The 14,098-nt window shown below is 40.5% G+C and overlaps 1 protein-coding gene across 2 annotated transcripts in view; it reads right to left on the reverse strand.

The window, feature by feature from the left end:
- Positions 1–1,499: 1,499 nt before the first annotated feature.
- SLC22A16 (solute carrier family 22 member 16) overlaps positions 1,500–14,098 on the reverse strand; it is a 44,917-nt gene continuing 32,318 nt past the window's right edge. Inside the window, exons 4-8 of one of the 2 annotated variants that reach the window (XM_045542287.1) lie at positions 12,245–12,779; positions 9,320–9,447; positions 6,898–7,007; positions 6,128–6,227; positions 1,500–1,820 (exon numbers count right to left, since the gene is read on the reverse strand). In XM_045542287.1, coding sequence (XP_045398243.1) covers positions 1,608–1,820; positions 6,128–6,227; positions 6,898–7,007; positions 9,320–9,447; positions 12,245–12,779 — 1,086 coding nt within the window. In that variant the 3' untranslated portion in view covers positions 1,500–1,607. The remainder of the gene's footprint in view (positions 1,821–6,127; positions 6,228–6,897; positions 7,008–9,319; positions 9,448–12,244; positions 12,780–14,098) is intronic. The other variant, XM_045542288.1, reaches the window with a different exon arrangement.

The raw sequence follows: 14,098 nt of genomic DNA on the forward strand, positions 1-14,098 counted from the left end.
AAAAGGAGACAAAATAAGAGATAAGAGAAAGGCTAAAGAAAGGTCTTCCTCCTTTCCTCTCACATCTGTTTGCTTTGTTTTGTTTTCTTTCATAAAAGGAGAAAAGCTTTTTATTGTATGTATGTATGTATTTATTTACTTATTATTTATTTATTTATTTTTACAAGTGGAAAGTTCACATGAAGAGCTGAGCAATTACCCAAGGAGCTGAATTAATATAAAAAGTCTATAAATCAGGTCAAATCCCTCCTTTTTTTCCCTTAGCAATGCTTTTTTTTTTTTTTTTAACTCACATCTATATAATTGCTTTCTTTTACTTGCCTCTGCAGGTAACACCAATACTTCATCAATTCAAATGCACTGGACATCAGACACATCCAACAGCAAAATTTCAAGAGCAAACAAAAAAGAATGAATTTATGATTTAACCATAGTAAGAAAAAAATCAAAATCTCTGGGAAACTTACTATAAATCTGAAATGCATTCTTCTAACAGATAAGACTATAACACAATTTGCAGTTGAAGTGTTCAGGATATTAAACTATTTTTGGAAGACTATGGTGTTTTGTTTTGTTTTTTGGTAGAGACGGGGTCTCACTCTTGCTCAAGCTGGTCTTGAACTCCTGACCTCAAGCAATCCTCCCGCCTCAGCCTCCCAGAGTGCTAGGATTATGGGCGCAAGCCAAGACTATGGTTTTAAGTGAAGTTGGGGAAACAAAATTTAGCAAAACATGAGTAAAAATCATCATGTAAATTACTTTTAAAAAGGCAAGAATACTTGCAAAATTTTTGACATTGGCAACAGATCCAGACGGCACTTCAAGTCAGTTTCCTAGATGATCTGCAAACTGGAAAAGTGTTCAGTGCACCAAAATGCCACAGTTGCTCTGTACTGTGAGGGAGACTTACAGAGAGGATTTGGTAAATTTGGAAAAAATAAGAACATCAGACTAGAAAACTCACTCTTGGACCCTGGCAGGTGTGTGTCCCTTAACTGGACCAAACACAAGAACATTTGTCTGCACATTCAAGCCTTCTTGGCTCAAGGTGCTGAAAAGCATGACAGCTTTTTTGTAGCTCTAGTTTTTTATGGTTCAGTTATGAAGACAAACATTTTTGACAGAGCATTTCTGAGTAAGACTTGTATTTAGAGCTACGATTCTCAGAAGAGGGGAAAGAATATCAGAAATATGGAATCTTCGAGGAGCTTTGTCAAAAAGAAACCCACTCTCACGCGGCCCCTTCCCAGGTGACAGCTCCGGGAGAAACGGGGAGGGGCAGCGTTGGTACCGATGGGAACACGTGTCATCCCTCAGGCCTGCATGGTGGCATTGGAGCGGGGAGAAGGTTGAGAATCAATGACATAGAAAAACAAATGTTGACAAAATATTTTACAGTGATAGGAAAGCAGTTTTTAAAAAATGAGAATTCTCATCTTGGTTTTTTAATTTCTTTTACTTTTACAAAACAATTGTTTCAAAACTTTCTTACAAAATTTTTTAAAAAGACATATAAACAACATGCAGGAGATGAGAATAATATTCCTGTAATACAAAGGCATGAACATAAACAGCATTTCGGGTGCTAGACAGCACATATGGCACATTTATTCACCAGGACTAGAATCCCTGGGATTAATCTCTTCTGTTTTTTCCAACTCAATATTCCTAGTTGTGGTAGGTAATTTACTTGAACTTCTATCATTTTCTGACTCCAGTTTTGCAGCCTCCTCCCAAGTCATTGCCAGCGGCTTTCCACGAGTTTCTGGAAGACTTAGTGTTAGCACTCCACTCATGAAGGATGTAGTCCCAACTAGTAACTAGAAGGAATTAAAAATAATAAGAATGATAATGATAAGTGACACATCAGGAAAGAAATGTACCCTTCAGACAATAATAATTTCTCAACCTTTTTCAGAGGGTAATAGAATTGAATTTGACCTAACAGTTGTTATTCCTCGGTGAGACCTTTGGTTACTTATGCTGGACTAGGAATTACTTAACTCATCAGCTAGGCTTAATCTGATCATTCATTAATTCACTCATTCATGAACCACAGTGGAGCGCCTCCTCCATTGCGAGCTTCTGCCTGCATTGTTATTCCTGCAGGCACTGTCCTAGGAGCGGTGGTCACAGAGAAAAAAGAGCCTGACCCACTTTCCAGACCCCAGAGTCTCCTGGAAGAGTCAAGTGACTGAGGCCTGCGTTGGTACTTCCCAATCAGGGGCTGTCTCAGTCAACCCTGCCTGCCCCATAATCGGTTCACTAACCGCTTGCAGTAAATGACAGAGAATGAATGAATGAATAAATGAATACATGCTTTGATAAACCAGAAATTACAGAATTTAGGGAGAAACAAAACAAAGGCATGAAAACTAATTGGTACTTCGGGGACTGAGGGAAAGTCTATCTGATTTCCTACAAAGTTCTGTATGGCTTCTTTTCTTTCCAGATTTTGACACAAAAAAGGCAAACTTTAAGACTAGCACCAAGGTGTTCGCTTTCAAAAATGCAAGTCACATTAAAAATTAAAGTCTGCATAGCTATTCTCTGTTGATCATTATGAAGATGTTGGGCGATTTTTAGAACTAAATCTCTAGACAATCTGTCAACATACAATCGATCCTTCCATAATTTAAACTCCTTTAGCAAAAAAATACTTGCTGGAAAGACCCCATAAAAATAAATTAAGGCATGGTTTTTCGATAAATCCACATACTTTGTACATTTACAGCCTCTGAGAATGAGAATCATAAAAAACATAGTGCAGTTGTGAAGTGAAGCGAGACCACATCCATAACAGATGAGACCTGATAAGGCAGTTTTTTATTTTGTTTTGCAGAGCACTGATAACCTAATTCTTAGAAATATATCAGTAAGCTTAACCTAGAAGTGGTAGCAGAATTTAAAGTGACATTCCAAAGGATTTTTAAAGGTGTTTTCTGGTGTCTCAAGACATAGCAGGTAGATCCACTAATCTAGAAACCCCAGAAGAGCCCTGTGTCAGGGTCTGAAAAACACTGGATAAGTCTAAAAATAAAATAGAATCAAATGGAAGATCCAAGAGAGGACCGAATTTTTCTTCTCAGCTTGGGAGTAAGAATAGTAAAACAAACTCCCTGTCTCCTCCTTACTGCTGCCGCCCTGGCCAATTCCCCCCATCCCCACAAAGCCCAAACCAAACATCCCAAGGAGCCCCCACCTCTCCTCCTCCTGGCCAGGGGGCTCCCCTCACACTCTCCAGACCCCCTCACCCCTCACCTCCTCCTTAGAGGTCTCCAGCAATAGTCCTCCCTCCTCACATACTTTTTTTTTTTGAGACAGAGTCTCGCTTTGTTGCCCGGGCTAGAGTGAGTGCCATGGCGTCAGCCTAGCTCACAGCAACCTCAAACTCCTGGGCTCAAGCAATCCTCCTGCCTCAGCCTCCTGAGTAGCTGGGACTACAGGCATGTACCACCATGCCCAGCTAATTTTTTCTCTATAAATTTTAGTTGGCCAGATAATTTCTTTCTATTTTTAGTAGACACAGGGTCTCGCTCTTGCTCAGGCTGGTCTCGAACTCCTGACCTCAAGTGATCCATCTGCCTCGGCCTCCCAGAGTGCTAGGATTACAGGCGTGAGCCACCACGCCCGGCACATACTTTTGATCTTTTCCTTTCCGCTAGGTATTTTCCCTGACGAAAAAGGAAAGTTCTAGAGCCTTTTATAATCTCCATACCCACTGTGCCTGGGTACTTGCCACTTGCTAGCTGTGTGATCTTGGACAAACTACTTAACCTCTCTGCTCCTCAGTTTCCTTATCTGTAAGTAAAATGGATATAAGAATAGTACCTGCCTCAAAGGACTGTCAAGAGGATGAGATTAAATAATACATTTAAGGCACTTAGAACAGTGCCTTGTCCATGGGAAGCAGCCAGTAAATGTTAGCTATCATTGCTGCTATTATGTTTTGAAAAATGAGATTTTTGTTTTAATGCTCCATCATTATTGCTGTTACAGCTTTTAACAAGATGCATACCTCAGGCTACACCTGCTCCCGCCTTCTGACCCATCCTCTCCCCAGCTCTCCTGCTTCCCTGCGCCTGCCCCTTTGCAGCCTGACCCACCCCACCCTAAACTTCTCTGCCTAAGCCACAGGTCCCTCACTGCCCAACTCAGGGGACCTTTTCGTGTCCTGCTCTTACTGGGCCACTGTCCTTTCCTGCCTCCCTCCCCTCTCTGCTCCTTTGGAGTCCAGGTTACCCCCCACCATGGCTGCTCCTCTGTCCGCCATGGACCCCTCCTTCCACTACACCTTAAATGCTCCCAGGGTTTCTCTTCAAACCTTCAAGCTCCAGCCTTGGGCTGTCCCCTGAGCTCCAGGCCTGTGAAGCCCCCATCACAACTTGCTGGACACACCTCCCGGCCGTCCTGCAGGCACCTCGCATGCATCACACGCGACAGTTAGTGTGCTGCCCTACCCCACTGCAGGCATGTTCGCCCTTCTGGGATCCCTCCAACCTCCAGAACGACTCCCCCTTCTCCACCACAGCCGTCTATCTGGTCACCAGGTCCTGTCACTATGACTTTTCCATTCCGTCCTCTCCAACCTGCCTTTAGCTTGAATGTTCTTCTGTCCTGACTTCCTTTAAGATCTTTGCCTCTCTTTGCAGATGTATCTCCTGACTCCCCACAAGCCACCTGGGTGTGAGCGATAAGATGGGGATGACAATGGTATCTGCATTAAATGAAGACTAATTTTTGTATAGCACTTAAAATAGAGCCTGTTAAGGAGCTGTTAATCAAAATAAAGATCCCTCTTAACTTCATAGCCTTTAATTGATCCTTTTAAAAAAAAATTTCATTTGGTTTTAGTCAATTTAAAGAAGTTTGCTTTTACAGACATATCTATTTTCTTTATATGTGTTTAACTTATTGTTCTAAAAAACAGCTTTCCATTTTTATCTTTTTTTTTAAATGAGGAACACAAAATGCTAGCACAAAGAAGATGCTTCTAGAAAAAATCCATGCCCTAAATAGGGTGGTAGACTCTCCCAAAACACCTCCCTATGCAGGCCAGACAGCCTATGTTATTTTTCAACCTCAGAGTCAGCCTAAAGAGGCTGGGATCCTAACACCCCAGTGAAGTAAACTTTACTGAGCCCCTGCTACTGGGACGTGGGAGACACTCATGCCAAGCCGAGGATTCCCAAACAGCAACGTGCACACCCCTTGTGTGCACAGGGTGACTCTAGCTGGTACCAAACACTTTGTTTTATTACTTGTCAGATTATGTTAGTGTTAGTGTATTTTAGAAAAACAAGTAACTAGCCTAACACCCATGATTTCACTGATACTATTGTTTAGGACAAAGCCAATTTCAAAAAGCCAATCTATCTGATTTAAAACATTAAGCGAATTACAGCATGGGTGGCACACAAAGTGAGGAAAATGCTTTGCTGGACCCAGTTGTGGGGATGCAAAATGCCCTGCTCTGCAAGAGCTCAACACCCTAACCCGGGAGACAAAGACACACATGCACATGATAAAGCCAGACCGTGCTGTGGACTGGTGGGGTCATTGGATCTGGGTGGCCTGGGAAGGGGGATACTTGCAAGCTGAGCACCAACCACTGCTGTCACTCTTCAGCACCAGGCCAGCGGCCCACACTTCGGGAGCCAGAGGCCCCAGAAGGGAAGCCCCGCCCACAGGGGGCCCCTCCAGGCTCAGGTGTGCTGAGAACCACAGATCAGGCACCACGGAACCTTGCAGGGAGCAGGGAGCCTCCAGAATCCTCCTGGCCTGGCAGGCACACAGTGGGAACGCAGAGAGCGGGGGCGAAGGCTCTGAGAGAGACAGAGACCAGAGCTCTGCCTTCTGCGCTCGTGGATTCTTGACAAGGGTGAGGACGGGCCCTTCCCTGGCAGTCAGGGTTGGACTGAACAGCTGGGCGGGGGTGGAAGGCAATCAACGGACAATAAAACAGCAACCACCCCCCTACTTACTGGCAGGCGAGCTGTTAATCGCGTCGCTACACCCACCCCCATTATGAAATTATAGACTGGCTGCCAATAAATAAACATGGAGAAGGCAGCTGGCCACTGCGCCCCTCTGCTGTCTCAGCAAGGGCCTGTAAACTGAGGCACACCTGTGGTAGGAAGATCCACTCGCTGCTGAAGTAGACGAAGAACGGGGCCAAGATGCTCGCCAGGCGGCACACCATGCTGCCACTCCCCACGGCCAGCGACCTGGAAACACGAGGGGGTTAGGACGGCAGCAGGAGCCCAGACAAGCCAGGCACGCCGACCCACACAGGACGGTGGTCGCGTAAGATTGGAACACTATTTGTACTGTACCTTTTCCATGCTGAGATATGTTTGGATACACAGACACTCGCCATCGTGTTAAACTGCCGTGCAGGTCTGCAGCCCGGGGCAACAGGCCGCCAGATCCTATAGCTTAGGTGTGTGGTAGGCTACACCTGCGTTTGTGCAAGTACATTCTAGGATGTTCGCACAATGACGACATCGCCTAAGGATACATTTCTTAGAGCATATCCCTGTCACTAAGCGACATGACTGTATCTACTTAATAGCCTCTTGAACATTTTAAGTGAATTATAAATTTTTCTCTTAAATTTTAGCTTCCAAATTGGTGAAATGAGCTATGAGCCATACTAATTTGATTTGAAATTTAAAATTGTTTTAGGGTAATAGTGTTATTTCAATATAATTTCTCTAATAAGGTGATAGACAAAGCCTCAGATTCAGAATTTTAGAAAATGTAATATTCCCGTATCTCAGAGTTCCAGGTAACTTCTGTGAAAAGCAAGCATTTATATTTGAAGGCCAAATATAAGGAAATGACACACAAGTGAAAGATAACAGGAAAACAACAGAAAACATAAGTAATCCTTACCTTACAACGGTTGGATACAGCTCAGCTGTATAAAGATAAATAAGGCCAAACACTGCCCCTATGGCAAATTTTGCAGCCATAGTTGCCACCACACGCCAAACATGATAATTCTGAAAAATATTTAGCGAAGTAGATATCATAAGTTACATTTTTAAAAGGAAGATATAAAATCTTTAAAATTATCACTTAAAAATTTCTAATTCCCTCAATATTTTTTAGAACAATGAAGAACTTTCCTTTTCTGTTTGAATCTATTTTGTAAACTCTACTCATGATCTGCAAAAGCTTTCCATCTTTATGAAATTTAGAAGAAAGTTTTATTTTGCCTCAGCCCCCACCCCAACTTTGGAGGGTTTGAACTGTGAAAAAAAGCCAGTTGGGGAGACTGCTTTGGAATGAGACATGCCCGGACAGTGCTGGTTGCACCAATACAGGACCCACTCCTTCTGGAATTAACCCAGCAGAGTGACTCAATGAGCCATAAAAACTGTGCCCTTTGTGGCAGTAATCCCTGATTTATAAATGATCTTCAGAAAATAATTTGAAAGTGATAACTGAACTATTAGTACAAATTCTCTCTTTCTTTTGGCAGATACATTCCTCAACAGCAAAACCTGTCAGTATCTTCTCCTGGGTTTCTGCTATTCCTAATGTGTTCCACTTCCAGCAGTGGCTAACAAAGTCTTCCCATATTCCAAATCTTTGTTCTCCTCTCCTATCTGTCAGGGTGACCCTGGGGTTCATGTGTTAAGTATGGCAATGCTGTTTTAGCCTGCATCCCCAAATGACTCCATGGAGCCAGCCAAACAGCCCCCACCACGAGCACTGTAGCCAACCAGGTACACCCACGCTGAACTTTCTATGAACAAGAAATGAATGTCTATTATGTTAAGCCACAGAGATTTTGGGATGCCTCTATTATAGCAGCTAGTGTCACCTTAATTATATTGTACACAATATTTGTTAAATAAATTAGCATGATTTTTTAAAAAAATTGTATTGTGTTGACATTACCGTTTAGGGGAAAATTTTATTAGAGGAGAATCATTTGTGGTTGTGGGTTAGTGCTCTATTTCTAGAAATCTCCATCAGCCACTTTCCTGTCTTCCCCATTACTGTAGAACTGAAAGGTTCTAGGGTTCCCCTAAATCTTCACCAGCTCAAAGGCAGTTGCCATCAACTCAACTAGTATACCTGTAAACTAGTAATACTTTTTAAAAGGTGTGGATAAAATTCCCTCAAATTAGCAGAGACCTCCTCGTCTTGAGTAGTTTTATTGTGCTCAATTAGTTGTATATCAATCACCTGGAAATTTCAGTTACCTAAAACATTTGGCTCACCAACTCTGATAATTAACTAAAGACTATAAAGGAAGTCAATCATCAGCTTAAATTAAATTTCAAGCAATATGCAAAACTTAAAATGCTTTGCTCTAAATGTTGATATACTATTGCTTAATAATTATATAATCACTGGAGAAAATTATATAGAATATTTTAACATATTGTTATAGTGGTATTTTCCAAATCAAGAATTTAAACACAGGTTCTGATAACATCTTTTGGGGGAAGAGGGGAAGCACTGCTGGATCCAAGGGGTATTCTAGGGACATAGTTTGCCAAGATACGGGAATGTGAAAGTCATTTCGGTAGCTTATGGCAGTGTTTCTCACTAGGAAACTGCGTTTTTAAAAACAAGCTCCTTGGGGGATCATGCATACTAAAAATTGGGAACTACTAATCTACTGCAATGAAAAACAAGAGTATTTAAATTGGAACAACCCTGAATATTTGGCTCATTACAGCCTTCAGCTGTCTCCATGGCTTCCTCCCTCATTCAGTTTCTATTCACGTTACTTTCTCTGACAGGCACATAATCCTCAACCACTCCAGACAAAATAGGACCCATGCATGCCCTCTCTTCCTCTCTAATTTACACACACACACAAAGTCATTCTCTATCCTTCTTCCTGTTTTGTTTTTCTTCATTACACTTACAGAAACTTGACTCACTGCGTGTCCCCAGCACCCGGCACAGAACAGATGCTGGATACATCTTTGATGAATGAATAAATGAATAAGTGGATATTAATATGAGGATAATCACCGGAAGCTGTGATCAACTTTCCTCACACAAGATTATTGTGTTTACAAAATACAACACTGAGCATCTCTGGGAAGTGGGATTATGTGCTTTTTAAAACATTTCCTTTTCTCCTTAAATTTTCTACAACAAAATCATATTATTTATATAACAGAGAAAGGATGTTTTTTTAAACATTTTAAAATATTATGTATTAATATATACTCTGTCCATGTGTCTGAATTGATTGTCATACTTAATTATAATAAGCTAAAAATATTCCCATCAAACTGTCATCGTATAACTAACTGTTCCCTAAATAAAACATGAAATAACTCACCTGGGGGATCACCATAATCACAGCACAGGACAGTGCGCTGAAGAAAAGGGAGAAGGCCAGAACTGGTTTTCTTCCCAGCCTGTCCATCCCGACGCACACAAAGAAATAGGCAGGAATTTCCACTGCACCTGTCATTGAACAAAAGGCCCTCTATAAGGCTGCGTGCCCAACAGCACAAGGAACCCCACCTTCTAACTCACCACCTGGAAGGAACGGCCAGCTCTCTCACTTACAGGTGCCTTTGGAAACTATCTGAGCACTGCCCGAGAGGCAGCAAACCCTACCACTCACTGGGGCAAGGACGAGCATTTCCTGTGAGATGCTCTAATGCCCATAATCTGTCTCGCACCTGCAAAACCAGAGCTAAAATTCCCACCAGCCCCAAACCATCTCAGGAGATGAAAACTTGTTCACAAATTTCACACCAGAGAACTACTGACCTGCTGTCTCCTTGCATCTGTCAGTAAGAGAACTAATAGGAAGGAAGAGTAATGACATGAAAAATCCACAACAGTAGATAATATAAAACCATGTATGTTTGTCTTTTCTATATGTTTCTATATGTTTGTCTTTCTCTCAGACATTTCTATATGTATGAGATTGCCCAGTTTCTTGAGAATTTATAGCTCCAGGAAAATTAAGAAACTATATCATGAAGATCTAAAACTCCAGCTTTCTTAAGCTTCCCCGTGCGCACGCCACCCCACCTGACCCTCCTACCGCTAGCTGCTCTATTCTAGGAACACTACATCATTTCTCACATTGACATGGAGAATGGGTTTGCAGTCAAGATGGGCTCTTTTGACAAACTTGTTAGTCTGCCCAAAAACAGAGTGAAATTTTTTTTCTTAAAATGACTTCTCTTGTAATTCCTGCTGAGCTACAACAAACACAGATGTATCATCAGAAAACTTTAATGAGAATCCTTAAAAGCAAGATGTTCTGGGGATGATATAAAATACAGGCAGCCTACACAGAAATAACCAGGAGTTGAGACTAAATGGATAAATACTTATTCCTAATATTTCTCTCATGTTGAGTTCAAATTTGGTTTATGCTCGAAGTCACGTCTCAAGCTACCCAAAGCCATTGTAACCTGCTATTTAAATGAAAGAAGCATGACAACATAAACTATAGTTGCATGTATTTAAAAGTTATTTTACCAACTAAAATCTCTAAATTAAGGACACTTGAAAGTAGAAAGACACCAAAGATACCAGATCTCCAAAACATATTAAATTTTAAAAGAAAAGGAAGTTACAAATAACAGCATGTAGTGAATGACCTCACTTATGTTAAAACATAAAGCATTTATACACACAAATATATGGAAATGTATAGAAAGAGATGTGAAAGGGTACAAGCCAAACATTATACAAGTTACCTCTGGGAAGAGTTCTAGGATGGGGGTGGGGGGGAGGGGAAGGAAGGAAGCAAGGAGAGGTGGCAGAAGGGAGGAAACTAAATTCTTCTGACTGCATTTTCTCAAAAAGACCATGGGAAGTGGGTATTATGAAAAAACTATGCATAGATTTCAAAAATGTTTTGCACCAAAATGAATTCATACTAACTTGTTATAACAAGTCTGAACAGGATCTAGTTTAAGGCACTAAGTATGATAAGACATCAATTTGAAAAGAGCCCCTATCAGAGGTACATGAATTTGGCTAAAATTGAAGCAAGAATAAACATCAAATTTATGGTGAAGCTGGGGTGGAAGAATGGTGAAATTGGTGAAATCACTGATGCTTTATGAAAAGTTTCTGGGGATAATCCCCCAAAGAAATCAGCAATTTACAAATGGATAGCTCATTTTAAGACAGGAAGAGATGATGTCGAAGATGAAGCCTGTAACAGCAGACCATCCTCATCAATTTATGAGGGAAAACTTCATCTTGTTTGTATCCTAACTGAAGAGGAAAATTAACAGCAAGAACAATAGCCAACACCACGGGCATCTCAATTGGTCCAGCTTACACAATTCTGACTGAAAAATTAAAGTTGAGCAAACTTTCCACTTGATGGGTGCCAAAACCATCACACCCAGATCAGCTGCAGTCAAAAGCAGAGCTTTTAATGGAAATTTTAAACAAGTGGGATCAAGAACCTGAGGCATTTCTGTGAAGAATTGTAACAGGAGATGGAACATGGTTTTACCAGTGAGATCCTGAAGACAAGGCACAGTCAAAGCAATGGCCACCAAGAGGTGGAAGTGGTCCAGGCAAACCCAAAGTGGACTGGTCAAAAGCAAAAGTCATGGCAACAATTTTTGGGGATGTTCAAGGCATTTTGCTTGTTGACTTTCTACAGGGCCAAAGAACAATAATAGCTGCTTATCATGAGAGTGTTTTGAGAGAGTTAGCCAAAGCTTTAGCAGAAAAACACCTGGGAAAGCTTCACCAGAGAGCCCTTCTCCACCATGACAATGCTCTTGCTCATTCTTCTCAGCAAACAAGAGCAATTTTGAAAGCGGTTTTGGTGGGAAGTCATTAGGCATCCACCTTATAGTCCTTATTTGGCTCCTGCTATTTCTTAATCAAACAAAATTTGTAAAGGGCACCTATTTTTCTTGAGTTAATAAAGTGAAAAAGACTGCATTGACATGGTTAAATTCCCAAGACCCTCAGTTCTTTAGGGATGGATTAAATGGTTGATATCATCACTTACAAAAGTGCCTTGAATTTAATGGAGCTTATGTTGAGAATAATGTTTATAGTTTTTATTTTTATCTCTAATTCCATTTTTCCATGAACTTTTTGAAGTCCCCTCATATGTACAAGTGTTATAGTATAATAACACTAAAAGATATCATAATAATATGGTTGGCAATATTGTTTCTGATAGAAAAAGACTATTAAAAACAAACTAAAAACGTGGTAGATATCTCACTTAATTGCCACATTTAAATATATTTTAACTACTTACCCAGGAGGAAGAGGTTTAAGTATTCATTGCCTCCTAAATTAAGAGAATTCAAGGACAGGGAGTAGAATCCCAAACTCCCTGTGAACCAAATCATCCATACGGTAAGTGTCCTTGTTGAAACAGCACAGTCGTAAAACAGATAATAGACGTTGTTCGTCTTAATTCCAGAGGGACTACTACCATCAACAGGCTCTGTTAGATCCAGTGATAAAAGTTCTGACAGTTTACAGGACTTCGTCCCATTCCACGCAGCCATCATATCAACTATTCGTTGTGCTTCTTTGTATCTTCCCTCAGAGAGAAGCCAAAAAGGCGTCTCTGGGAGCATCCAACAACACAGGATGAAGGGGACAGTCACTGTGGAGAGGACCATCTGATAAAGCCACCAAATCCTGACCGAGTAGCCTGTGAAAGCCACCACCATTGTTCCAATCGCAAAAAAAGAATGCAACTGGATAGAGGCCCACATCCGAAACTTCATTCCGATAAATTCCATGACATAGACAAACACCACCACAATATAGCCACTTGCAGCCTGAAAAACAAAGAAGTGGGATCACATTTAAAACTACTGAGGCTCTGATCTCTCTGCAAATTCCGTGTAGGCACAAAAGAAAATGACAAAGAATTGCTTTCTGAAACTCACATCACATTCATAAAATGGCATTCAATCTGATCCATCTTTCTTCCTTAAATGGGTCATTTCATTTTTCCCCACCCTCCACAACCCAAATGGCAAACTTGAGAAATTATTATAACTGTTAGACACTGCCTTTTGTTTCATTTAAATGTTCCATTATACCATGGATTTATTTTTCAGTTCCTTGTAAGTGCACATATCAATTTATCTGTACACAAGAGGTCCTTATTGTTAAATCCTAATTGTTAAATGTAGACCAAAAATGTATGCTAACTAGTGGAAAGAAATTTGATTAAAACTTTATTTTGACAAGCAACAAGAAAAACAAGAGACAAATTAGACTTCATGAAAATTAAAACTACTGTGCATCAAAGGACACTATCGACAAAGTGAAAAGGTAATCTATAGAATTGGAGAAAATATTTTCAAATCATATATCTATTAAGGCATTATATAGAGAACTCCTAAAACTCAACAACAAAAATTACAAATAATCCAATTCGAAAATGGGCAAATGCCTTAAGTAGACATTTCCCCAAAGAAGAAATACAAATGTTCACTAATCATCAGGGAAACGCAAATCAAAACTTCAATAAGATACCACCTCATACTCACTAGGATAGCTACTATTAAACAAAACAAAACAAAATACAACAACAACAGAAAATAATAAGTGTTGGTGAGAATGTGGAGAAACTGGAACCCTTGTGCACTGTTGGTAGGAATGTGAAATGGTAGTCTCAATGGAAAACAATATGGCAATTCCGAAGAAAAATAAAAATAGAATTACCATATGATCAGCAATTCCACTTCTTGGCATATACCCAAAGAAATTGAAAGCAGGATCTCAAAGAGATATTTGTAACCCCCTGCTCATACCAGCATTAGTCACAATAGCTAAAACACGGAAGCAACCTAAGTGTCTATCAACAGATGAATGGATAAGAAAAGCATAGTATATACATACAGTGGAATATTATTCAGCCTTAAAAAGAAAGGAAATTCTGATATATGCTACAACATGGATGAATCTTGCAGATATCATGCTAAGTGAGATAAGCTGGTCACAGTGTGCTTCCATTTAAATGAGGTACCTAGAGTAGTCAAAATTATAGAGACAGGAAATGGAGTGGTTATCAGGGGCTGAGGAGAGAAGGAATGAGGCGGTGTTGCTTAATGAACACAGAGTTTCAGTTTTGCAAGATAAAAGTTCT

The sequence above is a fragment of the Lemur catta genome, chromosome 2 (genome assembly GCF_020740605.2).
Source record: "Lemur catta isolate mLemCat1 chromosome 2, mLemCat1.pri, whole genome shotgun sequence".
NCBI lineage: Eukaryota > Metazoa > Chordata > Mammalia > Primates > Lemuridae > Lemur > Lemur catta.